Source organism: Hermetia illucens, chromosome 3 (genome assembly GCF_905115235.1).
Source record: "Hermetia illucens chromosome 3, iHerIll2.2.curated.20191125, whole genome shotgun sequence".
NCBI classification, from domain to species: domain Eukaryota; kingdom Metazoa; phylum Arthropoda; class Insecta; order Diptera; family Stratiomyidae; genus Hermetia; species Hermetia illucens.
The window spans coordinates 102,580,590-102,597,530 of record NC_051851.1 but is presented as its reverse complement, the minus strand read 5'-3'; the positions used below and the strand labels follow the sequence as shown (position 1 = coordinate 102,597,530).

The 16,941-nt window shown below is 36.8% G+C and overlaps 1 protein-coding gene across 1 annotated transcript in view; it reads left to right on the top strand.

Moving 5' to 3' along the window:
- LOC119652079 overlaps positions 1-16,451 on the top strand; it is a 37,165-nt gene extending 20,714 nt beyond the window's left edge. The window contains exons 4-14 of the mRNA XM_038056017.1: positions 2,807-3,095; positions 3,980-5,491; positions 8,414-8,489; positions 8,944-9,010; positions 9,089-9,202; positions 9,328-9,418; positions 9,476-9,646; positions 9,859-10,028; positions 10,089-10,202; positions 14,898-15,088; positions 15,157-16,451. Coding sequence (XP_037911945.1) covers positions 2,807-3,095; positions 3,980-5,491; positions 8,414-8,489; positions 8,944-9,010; positions 9,089-9,202; positions 9,328-9,418; positions 9,476-9,646; positions 9,859-10,028; positions 10,089-10,202; positions 14,898-15,088; positions 15,157-15,275 — 2,914 coding nt within the window. The 3' untranslated portion in view covers positions 15,276-16,451. The remainder of the gene's footprint in view (positions 1-2,806; positions 3,096-3,979; positions 5,492-8,413; positions 8,490-8,943; positions 9,011-9,088; positions 9,203-9,327; positions 9,419-9,475; positions 9,647-9,858; positions 10,029-10,088; positions 10,203-14,897; positions 15,089-15,156) is intronic.
- Positions 16,452-16,941: the final 490 nt, after the last annotated feature.

Below are 16,941 nucleotides of genomic sequence, written 5' to 3'. Positions count from 1 at the left end.
CAGAAGAATCTATTTCGATGAATGTCTTTGGAATTTCTCTCCTATTGATAGGCGTGAGGCATACTTTTGTTTCTACATGTGTTCTAAAGCTAAAGATACACAAAAACAACCGGAAGCAATGACAGCAGCAATAAATAGTGGGAGCTAAATTCAGTGTAACAAAATTCAATAATGTTTTATTCAAGGAATTAAAAAGCACCTTAACACGAATCGGAGGGAGGGTGGGCGGTGGTTAAATTTTGAAAAACTCACCACTAATTTAGTCCATAAGTGAAGATTAGGAAAAATGTTCATTTAATCTTCTCCATCCTGGGTGTCATTGTGAATAATTTTGTAGGAAGTGATCCATTACTATTGTTTACACCTCGTGATCGCACGAGGGATTTATACGAATTAAACGATGTTGGATCAAATCAGGGACAACATAGTTTTATAGTACACACTGTTGTATCAAGGCCTCTACACAACATCGCTTCTTCGTCACTTTCCTATTAGTTATAGTCTTGTATCATCATCATGGTCGAATCCTCCCGCCACCAGCATCCGAAATCTTTCGAGAGGAGAAATTTCCTCAAAGGTCAACCATAATGCCTCAACAAATTACTCAAAGTTGCCGGTATCTTTTATGTTATATCTCAATCAATATTTAAATATATTGTGCATTTTCAAAATATTCTAGTCCATGACACTACCGTCGCACCTTGGCGCCTCCTTATATCTCTCGGTCGACCTACACTTGCGTTGCCAATCAGATCCTCCAATCTGTTCTGAGGCTTTCCAGGCTATCGGCTGCTTTCTATCTTTCATATTTTATATGTAATTTTGGTATTTTTTTTTTGTCAAATATAGTCATGTCGGGTATCAAATGAAAATTCTCGATTATTACTTTCCGAAACTTGGCTTAGTGTTGACATTTGTTGGAAAGGTGGGGAGTGCGGGGGGTAGAAAGTGATCATTTCTTTAGCGAGCCCATTCTCAGAAACTACCCAACCGAAAAATCTGAAAAAAATCGCAAGGTTTCCACTATATGGTGCCTAGGCTCCGAAATACCCTCCATACCGACATTTGACGAAAAAAGTTAATAATAGTATATTATTATAATTTTTAGAAATTGGTTTCAGAACCCCCTTTAAGTTCATCCTAGCACCAGGAAATTTCTCAGCAATGTAGTATATAATATAGAGCATGATCCTACCAAATTTGGTGGTAATTACTAACAAAGTTATAATAGATCAAAGTTGTCGCTTGCTTGGAAATTCAAGACTGAAGTGGATATTCCCACATAGTATATGCGTACATTAGGTGCTACGTACTAATGGAAATGCACCATTCTCCTTTAAAATTGTATATGAAGCGTTTTGTCTAATTCGTATCTTTTCCTAGTTTGTATCATGGTTTCAGTCTTATCCTTGTATACTTTTGGTCCTATTTCGTTCGCTACTTTATCAAGTTTCACAAGGGCCTCTTCGTTATTCACTCTCGATTCAGAATATTGAGGTCAGCCCATTGCCTTATTTCCGTCTGCAGTCTATTCCGAAATACCTTATAAATTAACCCTGCACCTCATCTGTTTGAAGTCGACAAATATTTGAAGTGCATCAACTTCCTATTCATGATACTTTTCAACTTTTTGTTCCACCGAGAATGTCTTGTCAATTGGCTTCATTTAAATTCTATGATTCGCCGACTATGTTTGTTATAAAGACTCCGGTTGCCTTTCGATAAATTTTGACAGCGACTATTTATCAGTAGACAACGATGACTATCTATGTTGGAGTTGTCACCAAACTGCAATAAACTCTGCATTTTTATAAAGAAGGTGTGTCAGACTTTGTGCCAACGTCTCTGGATAGATTTGTCTGTTCGGATTTTGTGTGATGTTGAGTGCAGTTCTCGATCGCTCACTTGATGTTGACATCTGCCCATTTCCTTTAAATAGTAAACATGGATCCAAGTAGAGTTCAGGGTTTCAGTTATAAACTTCCATTAATATCCAAAAGATCACATGTTCTGACGGAACAAACACCTTCGAAAATGATGATGTATCTTAAATATAAATTTATGACAAATCAAAGTGTCTGTGACGAAAATAGAATAATTTATTCTGAAATTCTTCCAAACACCGCATTTTCTCGCTAATTCTAAACAATTTCTCTCGAACTTATCGAAAATAAGGATAGTGGGTGTCGACAATGGAAAACGTGAAACTTACGCAGCTGTGTGAACTTACACACATTCATATACTTCAATTAAGTCAGGAAATATTCTAATTTAATTTTAGCCAAATCGCCACATAATGTGAAACTTTCAGTGAATCGGCAAGAAAAGCGGACGTGAGAAATTTTTCCATGTAGCCATTCAAACAGTAAGCCCACACTCGAAAATCTTACTCGCAAAAGAGAGCTGTTTATCCCGAAAGTAAACGAAACGTGTATACATAAATATAAAATGATTATAAAAAAAATACATTTTAATTTTCTACGTGTTCATATATAAAAAGGTAGAATTTTCCAAAATGTTTGTTGAAACTCGGGTTATATGTATGGCGTCTTTCACAAAACGAAATTGCATGTGGAACGACGTTTCTGCGCAATCTAGAATCTTTTCAGAAAATGTTCTTCAGTATCGTTTATGCTTTAATACCGTTTAATAATATCGAATATATTTTTCATTTCTCCTTTTTGTTTTCTTTCTTTTTCGAAATCTGCGTTAAATTTTCCGAGTCTTGCATTTAATATATTAATTGTTTGGTTTATTAATCAGTGCTCGAACGTTATCATAAAAAAGCCTTACTTTATATCGATAGTTCCGTATTAAGTCCGTCGCAATCCTCGTCATTGATTTGTGAGAAAGGAAAAGAGCGAAGTGGCGAAGGGCAATTTGGGAACGAGCAGGAGCAATCGGCAGTGGGTGGAGAAGATTCAATGAGTAGACGAATCGGTGCAACAAATTTATCATCCGGTTATGGAAGCTATAAATCGGATGCAAAGTCGACGGGATCAGCTTTGGATCGATTGCGTAATAATTTAAGTCCAGTTAGCTCGTATTACAAACCGTTGATGCGAACATTTGGGAAACGTGATGAGTCGCCAAAAGTTAGTAGTTTGATTGGTCTCAATGCCTTGATAGCACACCAATTAGATCGTCAATCGAAAATTCTATCCTTTTGAAATGATCTCTGCAATGAACACGAAAAGTTGGAATGCATAAATAAGTGATTACACATACTAATTTTGAGAGTGATGTTTTCTCTAGAAGCGCACTACTGAGTCAAACCATGGGACTAGTAATGATAAATTAAGATTCAAAATTGTTATAACTATCGAGAAGATCTTGAAAAAAACACGAAACTAGAAGGTAAGACCAACCAAAACCCAATTAAAAAAACATTTTATCAAAACGTCCAGATTGGATGACGGATAACATTATTTTGTAAACCATCTTCATCACCTTATTGATTATAACTGTCCGCATACGATATTTCGCCGAATTGAGACGTGTTAATGCTATTACTTCCTGTTTTTAAAAGTGTCGCTTTAGAATTTGCCGCACATCTAATGAATCTATAATAGCACAGTAATTTTCCTTTTACTACCTGGAAAAAATACTCAGCCAAACAATGCTGTCATTTCAATGGCATTTAGTGATTACACGTTAAGACCATTAAGGAATGATCTGGAGAAACAATAATTTTGTTTTGTAGTCAAATTTTTATTTTCACCTTACAAGTGCAAATCTTACAGCCACCTGCCGAGCGATTCCTTCATTGTTGAAAATTTATGGTGAGGTTGATTTTGATTTAGGACCGATTACAATTTTTGAATAATTCAGAATTGTCAGGGTAAGGTATTTGGTCTTTTCTTCAAGAGTATACTGAATTTATTTACGATAAAATCCATCGGCATTATTATTGGGAGATCATTTCAAAGGATATAACAACGAAAAAAAACTTTCAATTAACTATTACTGAATTATCTAGCGGAAAGATGGAGTCGACAAGGATAAAACACCGGTACCCGAAGATAAACCGATGTCAACAATATCGCGGCTCGAATCCAAATATTCCGATGTGCTCGATCGGTTCGCTCGGAAACGTGAAGGTGCTAATGTTAGAAGACGACAAGAAATCGATCGCGATAAAACTTTAGAACCTGATAGAAATGGTATAGCAACAAATTCTACTTGCACAACATCGGCTGGGTTAAATGCGCTATCGCGATCAGCAACAGCTGGTCATATTCTAGGCTTGAAGTCCTCTGGAACTGTGAATGTTGGATTGGGACCATCTTCCTCATACAAACATTCAGCAGCTGCGAGAGCGACTGCACGTGATTATGATAAGAAGGAACGAACTCCATATAGACTGACTAAGGACAAAAATAGACATTTAAATTTATTGGACTCGGGATATAGTAGTTCTGCCACTAAACCCCGATCAGAATTAGGCTTATTAACTAACAATTTAGATTATCCTGAAAGCAGTCGCTACAGGTCTAGATTGAATAATTACGATAGTTCAACTAATCGCTATAAAGACACTATTTATGACGCGCTGGCTTCTAGCGGTCACAGAACAGGGCACAATAACGATTCTTCGTATTTGGCACGATCTGCAGCAGACTATGGGTACTATGACGCTTCACGCATTGGGAAAGAGAATATTTACAAATCGAAATATGACCCAGATGTACTCCGTGCAGAACTGGCTGACAATACTGATGTGCCATCCGAATACACCAGCATTAGACCACGGGTTGGAGTAACTAATAAGCCCAGAAGGCAATTCAAATCGTATCGTCACCGAAATAATGATCATAATGATGGTGAGCGTCGCCATACCACACACTACAATAATGAAGACAATGGCATTGACAGCCGCACCTATCACCCTAGTTCTACTGTAAACAACCTGCTTAGAAGCCGGAAAAGTTTGGGTGGAGGTCTACAACGCTCCCAAACTCAACAGTTTTTCGATTCTGAGTTCCAATACATTGACGATGACGACGATCGGTCATCGGCTGATGTTGTAGCCATCATTGCAGCTTTAGAAGAAGATAATAACCACGCTGGAGCGAAAGCTTTCAAGGAACGCATAGCCAAACGTAAAGAGATAAAAAATTTGATGATGAAATATGCACAACCTGATGAAAATAGCAATCATGCTTCCGCCAATAACACTACTGCTCTAGACTCTACAACTCATCAGAAAGATATCGAATCTAGTACCCACTTGAAAGCCAAAGCTCTAGCCACACTAGGACACGATAATCACTATTATAGTGATATTTTGAATAATAATGCTTTAGCAGCAATTGGTCGAAGTCATGCACTTGCTGGAACAAGTGGGCACGGCCTTGGTGCTGCGGGAGTCTTAGGATCTTCCGGGTCTTCCCGGTTGGGTTATAATCATCCTAATAACAAATTTTTACCGCTGGCTAAAACGTCATCGACGTCGTCAATCTTATCCAGGTCACGCATTCCAAGGGCTTTTGTAAGAATCTCTACTTTATATGTTTACCTTTGTGTTGTGTTTCTTTAATTGTGTTGCGAGTGGTGTTTCCGTGGAGTTTAATTGTGCATTTCTATATACCGTATTTATAATACATGCACTTACAAAAACCTAACAAAAACAATTTCCATGAAATATCACTTTCGAATGATTTTTATATTTCGGTCTATCAATGGAAGTACAACTATATAACAATTTTTACCTGCTTCTAATTGACTGCGTTGACAAAGTAGAAAGAAGAAGTGAATTTCTTCTTTAGCCTTTTTTCCCATTCAGTAGAGAGGCCAGTTCGTCTAGATCGAATTTGCCATTTTTTTCGGTTATAGACGTGGTCCAGGTAGAGTCGAGATATTGCAAATGGCCATCTAGCATATCAAACCATCACTATTCCGGCCCGCATTTTGTTCGTTTCAACAGGTATAGATAAATTGAATTCGACGATCCTCGTGAAATATCGCCAAGCATATTCATTTAAATTAAAGATACTCGAAACGGTGGTGAAACTACTTATCGTAGAGCCGTGCTAATAATATAATCACCCATCCTGACGCCAAATTAATTCAATTATCCCAGCAAGATAAATTCTTCTTTTCGCAAGGAACCATTCTTCCCCAATCCCTTGAAATGGGCTTTCGTGTCAGATTTATTCTTTCCGTGATTTCCCCATATTTTCGTGAGCATTTGCAAATGTACACGAGATGAAAACTGTTGATCTATGATTGTATATCATTGAATCAATAGTTAATTGAATGATCACTTTCAAGAAATATGTTTGTCGCTTTAATAGCGGTCTCATTACAATGCAAACGACTACAGTTAACCGAATTGAATTTTTTTATTCACATAGTCTTAGCGGTATTTTCTGCGATGGTATAAGGACGCGTGGGTACAAGTTAATCTAAATTTTGGCTTATTCTACCTTGAATCTCACACAACACCAATTCATTTTACTCAGACTGCCAAAACAGAATCTATTTTCAGATACATTTTGGCAGCCAATAGACAACGTGATATAGACGGATAGTTAGACTCTTAAGCACGAACAGTCTGTTTCGAAATTACACTCTGGTACTCTTCTTGCTGGGGCAACAAAGGATACAGTTTCAGCGAATTTCACTTAATCAAATTAAAAACAAATGTGAATTAGAAACATAATTCACCACCAAAGTCGATATGCCAATAAAGTAACTTTTTTATTATTAATGAAATGCACGAAAGATTCTTGCAGTTGCGTTTATGTGGGTGAAAAGTGATAAATTTTCGCTTGTTTTATTCTGATTTAATAGTCATCCTGATTCTCTCATCTTTTGGGCAAAAAAGGCTATTGGGAAATAACGTGCCTTTAGGAATAATAATCGTTTTTATTACCTGATTTGACTCAGGTACTCATTCACAGCTGAGTCGACTGGTATCCGGCGTCAAGTCTCGATATAAATCTCACTGCCGCCAGAGAGATTTGAACCGCGACCTTCTGTACAACAAAGTAAAGTCCTCTTATTTCACAGAAATTGTTAGAAAAAAACACGACGAGAGCTTTCCTGAACCTTCTCATTTTTTTATTAAATATTTTGAGAACGCCCACTTCAAAGTTTCTCAGGCACTTCAACAGGATGGACGGACTCAATTTTGTTGCTTCGAAGTTATGAAGGAAATTGTGATGATGTAGGAAGACTTCAAACGTAGAAAGTTCAGTAAATACGAGTACGCTAGCGGTATTTTCAATGAAAGTTTGAACATTGATAAAATAACTTAGAAATTTTATGTATTCTGTTGAGAGGAATGCATTTTCCAAACAACTGACACAAACCTCACTACGTATGACTTTCTAATAAACATCTAATTCTCGGTTTGAAATTTAGTACTAATTCATGTAAGTGACGTGTTCGATTACACGTTTGATTAATAGTTTAATGCAATTCACAACATACTTGTTTTAAGTTTAGGCGCTATTTTGCACGAACTTGTTTGATTCTTATTTGGCGTTTCTTTTTCCTGCCGTATTATTGATATTTATTGCAATTTGCAAATACTGCAAGGATGAATGGAGAGTGGTTTCTCGGTGTCAACAATTAATGAGAAAAATCAATAACAATGCTGATTTTAATTTTTTCAAACTTTGAACGAAATTATTTTTTCTCTAACACAACTAAAAAAATTATACAGAACATAAACACAAAAAATATTGTTATTTTGTCCGAACTAATTATCTTACCGAAAATCGATACCGTATTTTTCTCGTGTTCCCCGATCGATCGATGGTGATGATGAATTTTGGTGTGTAATCAACAACAATGGTGATGATGGTGATAAACGATGTTTTCTCTGGTATGGGTATATCAACTGAATCCTGGCGAATATTTGATGTAACTTGAACGTGTCGATGATGATGAATGATGTACACGGACACGGACGGATTTTTCATGGATGTTGGCGATGAAATGAACTGTCTCTCTGCAACGGCAACGGTCTTGGAACATTGAACATCACCACCCTCCTTGATGATGATGAACAAATATCTACTCGACTCATTGCTTCAATGCATAAAATCATCGATAAAATGTTCAATGATCTTTGGTTTCTCGGTGATTCACATACATATACAATATATTGAAAAAATTTACTCTTGCTATATATTGTTTTGCAAATGTTTCGCCATACATGGTAACATGGTTTATGTGGTCTGGATTGAACTTCTTGGATTCGGGGGTTTTCCTTGCACTTTTGCGTATCTGTTGCGTGCTTCCTACCCGATATAAATGCTCCAACCGACCTGATCAATTCAACCGACTATGCAACTTGTTTGATCTGCAATGAACGAACGATGAACTGAACGAACGATTGAAATCAACCAACAAATCAACTTTGCAAACAACTATAATTTACAACTACCATCACCAATAACAGCAGCAGAAACCAACCATTCAAGATGATGCCGATGGCCATTTGATCTATCAAGTCGGCGATGTTCTTCATGACATATGTTCGTGACAAATTTATATAACAAAAAACCATAGTGCTGCATATAGCTATATACTTTTCAAATAATTTCCTACTGTCAATTTTTGTCGGAAATCAATAAAACTTGGTCATTTTGTGCAATTGCAATGAGTCTCATAATGTATATATCCCGCAATTGTTGGGAAATCGAAAAACAAATCAGTTTGTGTTTTGCCGGACTCTGGAAAATTGAATCACACATCTAAGTTATTATGTACGCTTGAATATATTTAGGAAGAAATTCAATTCAGAGAAATTTGAAAAGTATATAAGCGATGCAAGCTTAATATGTATTTTATATATCTCCTAGTTAAAAACAACAAGTACATTTTTTCTTTGATTTTTATGAGCTATTTACTCCTTTCACATATAAACGATCTGAAATTTCGAATTTAAATCAAAGGAGCTTGTCGTTCAACTCGACTTTTATTTTACAGATAAGATTATGACTACCCTGGGAGAGGGTACATTCGGTCAAGTTGTTAAAGTTAAGGATTTGGAAAGGTATATTTTTATCAGAGGCGCTTGGACGTGTGTGTTGACTATATTAACACTGCTTTTTATTGGATTTTTTTTATTTAGGGACCATTGTATGGCTTTGAAGATTATTAAAAATGTAGAGAAATATCGCGAAGCAGCAAAACTGGAGATTAACGTGCTCGAAAAACTTTCACAGAAAGACCCCAACTGTGATCAGTAAGTAGATGTGTTTAATCTCACTGTTGTATGTCAATAGCACCTAAATATATATAAATTTGGACTGCGTCCAGTATATATTTGTGATCCATTCAAACCAAAGTACAACAATTATTATTTTATAGCTTGTGCGTGAGAATGTTAGATTGGTTTGATTACCATGGACATATGTGTATAGCGTTCGAAATGCTGGGCTTAAGTGTTTTCGATTTCTTGGTAAGAATCCCTAGTCGCCTCTGAGACAGTAAATAGAATAATGTGTCCTGATTGCAGCGTGAGAACAATTATGAACCGTACCCATTGGAACAAGTTCGGCACATAGGATATCAGCTTTGCTACTCAGTCAAATTTCTACACGACAATAGGCTTACGCATACAGATTTGAAGCCTGAAAATATTTTATTTGTTGATTCGGAATACACTACTCATTACAATCATAAGAAGGTGAGATATTGCTTCAATTGCCCAGTCAATCTATAACCATATCCCCGAACTATAACCTAATTAATTCAATTTACTTCTAGGTTGTTTTCTTTCAATGCAATATTGATTTGTTTTGTACTTTCTGTATATAAAAATATATAATTATCTAAATATGTTTTAATATTTTATTTATGTCAAATAAATTAGTGTTTCTTTCTCACTTCCCATAATAGAATCGCGAAGTGCGCCGCGTCAAATGCACAGATATACGTTTGATTGATTTCGGCAGCGCCACTTTCGATCATGAGCATCATAGTACAATTGTATCGACTCGTCATTATCGTGCACCCGAAGTTATCCTTGAATTAGGATGGTCGCAACCCTGTGATGTATGGTCAATAGGGTAAGCTCTTGCTGATCCATGGATTGATTCAATCTTGTCAATGTCAATCTTTTTTTCAAGATGTATTTTATTTGAGTTGTATCTCGGAATAACTCTATTTCAAACCCACGACAACCGTGAACATCTGGCAATGATGGAAAGAATTCTAGGACAAATACCATATCGTATGGCACGGTAAGATTATTTTAAAGAATATTAGCGTTATATAAAGGCAAGAATAGAAGTCATTGGAAGTCATTTAGTGATTAAATTTGACATTCATTATAAATATCAGTGATCAACTACCATATTATTTATAATATTAATCTATCTATTTCTGGTTCATAGTAAAAAAGGTAATTAGAAAAAAAAAAATTATAAAAAATCCCAATGTGTACAAGTTGGCCGTGAATCTCCCTGTGAAACATATGTAGCGCTTCCACTACGCTTACACACCCCCGATGAGAGCTCCTGCTTCTTTTCATCATTGGCGGTCAAGACTTGGGGTTTTAGAAGAAGAGAACCCTAAGAGGCAGTTCTAGGCGGCACCCTTACCATGTATCGGTAGGTCAGCCTACATAAGCCTTCATCTGACTATATGCAAGGTATTCGAAAAACTATTGCTCAAGAAGCTAAATCCTAGCATCACAATAGAATAGAGCAACTTCAACGTAAGGGTGTCAAAAATGAGTTCTGTTCTCGAAGGAAGGAGGTATTGCACATGACTTTTCGTAGATGTGGTTCAAATTTTCGGTAAGGTTTTTACCTTTTGCCAATTGTTTCCGCAAACTATATCATGTTTGAATCACGAAAGATTTCAAATAAATAAAACGATGCTCTCAGTAAACCTTGTAAATCAAGCGTTTCTGAGAAGAGTGCGCTGGGATTTTCCTTTGAGTGAGCTAGTGATGAGAGGATGCCGGCCCGATATGAAAATTAAATGGGATATTCGAGTCCGGGGTAAAAACTATAGAGAAAATGCAAGCACGAAATGAAAATGATGTGGAGAGTCTGGGCTCGAAGTGAAATTTACGCGGGCTATCATATTACGCCACCCGCATTGGCGAAAAACTAGCAACTCAAACTTGAGCACAAAAACTGTTTATGAATGCTCCACACATAATCTTTGACCTTAATTGCAACTCAGCAACCTATAAATTAGTGCTTAATTCCATATAGGCATAAGACTATCAACTGTGGGATCTGCAAACCCATCAGACATCACTCGAATCTACTACAGCAATGTTCGTCTAAAATTCTGAAATATCTCAGAACTGGAGGGCATTTCCGCAATTCTAAACTATATACAAGATGCAGTAACGTGAGTAACAGTCGAATATCAACTTGTCTCAAGAAATCCAGAAGGCTGAAAGTGTTCACTCCCTTGCCCTATGAAACCAACTTGCATATAAACTTATTAAAACTTTTATCTCCTTAGCTTAAGTCATTAATTTTGTAAATATTATTGGCTTATATCAACTTAAAGGATTAGTCTTATAAATATAACGTGAAGTGACGCTATCTAGAATCCTTCAGATACAGTATCGTTTCGAAATCGATGAAGAACAAGTGAATCCCGCTCTTTGCTTCTCAACGATCCGCGAGGTGGTAATGCGACCTGCGCAGAAAGATCCAGAAGAGAAACAAGTGCATTCTGTCAGAGATAGCATTTTAGGTGTTCGTTGAGGCATTCCAGGGGACATCCAACGCCCGATATACTGCTTGTTTTCCTAGAGCCTCATGCAGAACTGATTCCAAAAAAAAAAATGATCGCATCATGGAACACGGTCTCAGATTGAATTAGAATAAACCAAAATTTTTGACGACCGGATCATCACTGTTAGTGACAGTGACCTGCCCTGAATTGAGCGATTTAAATATCTCGGACCAATGCTATCAGCCAATGAAGAATTACGTTATGAAAGTATTTCATACATTAGCGCAACGTGGATGAAGTGGCGTTCCACAATTGGTATTCTTTGTGATCGCCATATCAACGAACGTCTCAAATCTAAAATTTACCGCAATGTCATCCGCTCTGCCGATGAAACTGGTTCTGAGTGTTGGCCTACTATAAAAGATAATGAACGGCGTCTTGCGGTAATGGAGGCGAAGATATTACTTTGGACAAGTGACTTAACCCGCCTTCATCATATCCAAAATGATCGTGGAAAAATTGGGAGAGTGGCGTTTTGAATGGTATAGGCTGAATATCGAAGTCGATAGGAAACGACCGAAACAACGGTTGCTTGATACGCCGGATGGTAATTTGAAAGCACCGCGACTGCATAACAAAATGGTGCAATCGATCGAGATGAGCCGACCGCGCTTGTGAGCGGAACCGACGCTAAAGAAAAAAAATAAATTCTATGAAGACACTATGAAGTCCGCCGATTTCAGGGACAGTTCAGTGGTTTAAGTGGTTAGAGCGCTAGGCTGTCGCAGCGGAAGGTCGCGGTTCAAATCTCACTGGTGGCAAAGGGATTTGTTATCGTGGCTGGATGTCGGATACCAGCAGCACTGAGCTGTCAATGAGTAACTGAGGGAAATCAGGGTAATAATCTCGGACGAGCTGACAGATCACATCGCCTCCTACCGTATGCCTTGCTGCTCGGTCTTGAATGAAGTGCTCCAACGTACTTCAAGGCCCTGATCCAATGTGAATTGTTGCGCCAACGACTATTATTATTATTTGTTGCCAATAAAAATAAAATTAACAACATCCAAGAAACTCATTTTTCATGGTACTTAAAATGCTTACTATACTCTTTACACTATCAAGGCGCAAGACTTTCGTCACAGAAGCTCGAAAAATTGAATAACATATGTTGAAATTAATAAGCCCGCCATCGTATGGTTACAAAATCATTTCTATTTCCGTTTTTTTTTTCGTCAGAACGCTTACTAAGCCGCTCCGCCGTGTTATTGACATAACATGCTGGCCCGAAGCGCAGATAAACGTGGAGGGTTTGAGGCAATATACTTAGTATACCTCAGCAACATAAAATGCCGAAAACATGGAAAGCGATAAATGAAGTATAGTTGAAGTTGCTAACTCCTACTATCTCTCTTGGTAACAGGTCCTGTGACAGGCTATCAACACAAAGCGATGATGTAAGCAAATTAGTCCGAGCCACGCAAAAGATGGTATCGTCATTGATAAGACGGAGGAAAAGCAAAAGCCCCTCGAGAGATGGGTTTCGATATGTGCACGATGCGGGAAATTCAATGGTGTGATGTTACGAGCTTCGATATAGAACGTAAACACAGTAAAATTTGCTATAAATTTCTGCACTTTGGTAGTCCACAAACTCAATATGGTGTCAGCATTGTCATCTCTGACAGATTTCGTAAGGACATTAAAGAAATCGAACGATTTGATGACAGTTTCATTATCTTAACTTAGACCGCAAGATTTATTTCCTTACCGTATTCGTAACGCAGGCGGATAGGGCCGATGCCTTTTGGTAACTACTTAGCATGAAGGCATGTAACGTGCCTGCTAATGACTATATCGTTTTTGAGGGTGATCTTAACCATCAACTGTCAATGCAAGATTATTTATGAATGTAAAACTACTACCCCCTGGCCGCTTTTAATATTTTTTAATAATCTAGTTTGCGGACTGTAGATAAGTCTGTACGTTAAAATGCAGTTTACTTTTTTCTTTAAGACGATCAGAGCGCCATCTAGCATGGCACCAAAAAAACACATTTTTTGGAGATGGGTGTATAAATTGCTCTGTATGGGGCTGGAAAAATTACTATGCAAGCTCAAGATATTAATAAATATATGGCGAAAATTCGTATTTGTATCTTTATCAAGTTCTTCACAAAAAGTTTCTAAAAAAAGCAAAAAAAACGGCCTTCACACGGGATGACCCCCTTAAAAAATACACTGTAAACTATGTCTCGACGGTCGTGATAAATAAACACCCTTTCGAGAGGAGGCAAACATGCCGGTTAACGTAACGAGAGGGGCATTCTCGGGATGCAGTTTGGAACTCTAATATATTATCATCTGATGTCATGCTTTTATGCATTTACAATGTGCTGAAAAGGCGGAGAGGAAACATGGGAAATTGAAAGCCACACAAGACGAGTTTATCTATTACTCACAGGAAGGTTAAGTTTGTGGATTGCCACCTATGTCTACTTCATCTTATACAGTGAACTGTTGAACATCATCTTATGTCATTTAAAAAAAAATTTGAATATACCATTATCGCAAATTTGGACCAGACGCAGTAATGTTTATGCAGATATTTTTCTCTTCTCCTTTCGTGGGCTTATTACGCACATACGGCAGGATAACGACATTTGAAGCGCTTTCCATTACTTCCGTTGATAACATAATATCGCTAATAGAACTGTTTTATTTGGCATTTTCAAAACATGAGGATGTGACATTCTTTTTGTTCCGATTGTATAAGGCTTGCCCAAGTTTTTGGATCTCTTGAAATAGCTGCCCGTTTCAACAAATTGGTTTTCTAATAAAGATAGGTAAAAATGTTATCATACATTGACCAAAGCGCAAAAATAGCTACAAAAATTAAGAAAAAAATTATGTATGTCTACAGGTGGAATAACGGTAATTTCAATTCTTCCACGTTCTTTCCAAATATTCGATTTCTGTCATCCTAGAGAAATAATGTCCGTATTTATGTATATGCATGCTATTTATACGCGGACATTTTTTAATACAAATCATAACTATTATTTTAGTGGCTTTACTCAATGTCATACACATTTCTAGATTTTCGAGGCAAAGTTTCTGTCTGCTTCCCATTAGCCAAGTCCTATATTCCTTTATATCTGCATTTATTTTATCATAAGCAATAAGTATGTTGGCGAATTCAGGAAATAATTGAGTGATTAAATCTGTTTACAGAAAAACAAAAACAAAATTTTTCTATCGTGGCGAACTGGAGTGGGATGAGAAATCATCAGCTGGCCGTTATATTCGCGATCACTGCAAGCCGTTACATAGGTACCTGATGACTGATAGCGAAGAGCATAAACAATTGTTTGATTTAATTAAGAAAATGTTAGAATACGAACCAAGTCAGCGCATTACGTTAGGTAAGATTTCAGGAAATTAGCCCGTGTAATATCAAGTGTACCCTAATGCTGTCATTAAATTTTTGTAGGCGATGCATTGCGCCATCCTTTTTTCGATAAGTTACCATCTCATCAGCGTGTCGGCGAACCGATAAAATCAATATCAGGGAGCAGCAGCCGCGAAAGATCTCACAGTCTCTCGAGATGAGATACAAGTCGATTTGGTTATTATTAATTGATCCGTATGAATATAGAAATTGAAAGGGAAACACAATCGCATCAAATTTCAACAACTCAATCGCAGAAGAGTAATATAGGCGCAAACAAAAATGAATGGATTTTAAAATAGGTTAAAGTATTTTCTTTTAGCTTGTAAAAATGCGTGCGAATGTAAAGGAGATCAACAGCGCGCGTAAAAATGTGAGAAAACGAAACAAATGATAGAAGGCGGATTATCTATTTCATGCAGTTTTCGCAGTTAGTCTTTTTCTTGTGGATCTTTCTATTTTATTCAACTTGAATTACGTAGCATGCATACTTATATGAAATCGATAATAACTTTCCTGTTGTCCCTACTTCATTGACCAAAGCATACCTAGCTTGAAGTTCTTTGCTTATAAATGTTCCGACAATTTATTTTTTCTTAATAAGTATTTTTCTATAAAATATCATAAAATGAAGACAAAAACATATTTTCTTTCATATGAGTCCATTTGCCTTTTACACTAGTTATTCCGGCAGAAGTTCTCTCCGATGTACTTTTCTCATTTTGTTTCGTTTTCTATTTTATTTGCTGGTGTAATTTTTATTATAAACTTAGCAGAAATAAATATTGACTTTCGTTTTAAAATAATTTGGATAAAGTTACAACACCTTTTGAATTTTATTCAAGTGTTTCAATCATAGTCTTATATGCCTTTTTCGCGGCGAATAATTCTAGTTTGTTGGAAAAGGTTACAAATGTTGCTCAGTTGCCTATGAGTTAATTAAAAATAACCAAATCGTATGTATGACGTAATGGAGAATGATGAATTGGTCACGGTTTTACATAACGTAAAGCGAACCCTAGCAGATGAAAAAACGATGTTGTTCAAGAGGGTGAACTTCTCGCTGAAAATTACCCACTTGCTATTTTCAAGGTTTTTGTGTTATTCTCTGAATTGATTAGTTCGGAGTAGACATAATTTATCGACAATTTTGCGTTATATCTTTTTGGAGTACTGTACATCCGGAAACAGTTTCACAGGATATTTCAGTTTCTTTTGTATCTCATTACAACAAAATGTTTTGATTTTTATTATAACTATTGCTATATATCTATAGTTAGTTTTATTCTTAATATTTTTTGTGAATAAAAATAAGTGAATAAACGAAGGAAAAGAAATGAAAAATAGTTTTATTTTTTGTTCCAGCCTGAACTTTGTAATACGTACAAGTTAGACGATGGGACGATGGGAAGTGGAATGTCTTCTTCAGCTTCGGTTAATGTTCGTTGAGTTGTTTCAGCCTTGTGGAAACAAGATCGGATGTTAGTGTACTTCTGGCATATGATTTTTAATTACAATGGTACATACCAGCATTCCGGTTACCAATGCTGTGGTTATGGTTGTTAAATGCTGGTGAACAGATAAAGTCGGTGTGCTGACAGTTTGATGGACGTTCAAATTGTTTGACGAGACTTTGGAAAGCGGCGACGTTAGGTTTGCTATAGGAAGATACCTGTGCTCAGGTAGATCCACAGCCTTGTTCCATTGAATCGGTCTGGTTGCCTTGTTGATTGTGGATCTTAAGTTGAAATCATCGACATGGACCAGGCATAAATCGAGCGTGTGAATAATGCCCACGCCGTGTAAGGAGACCTCAAATAGTTGTCC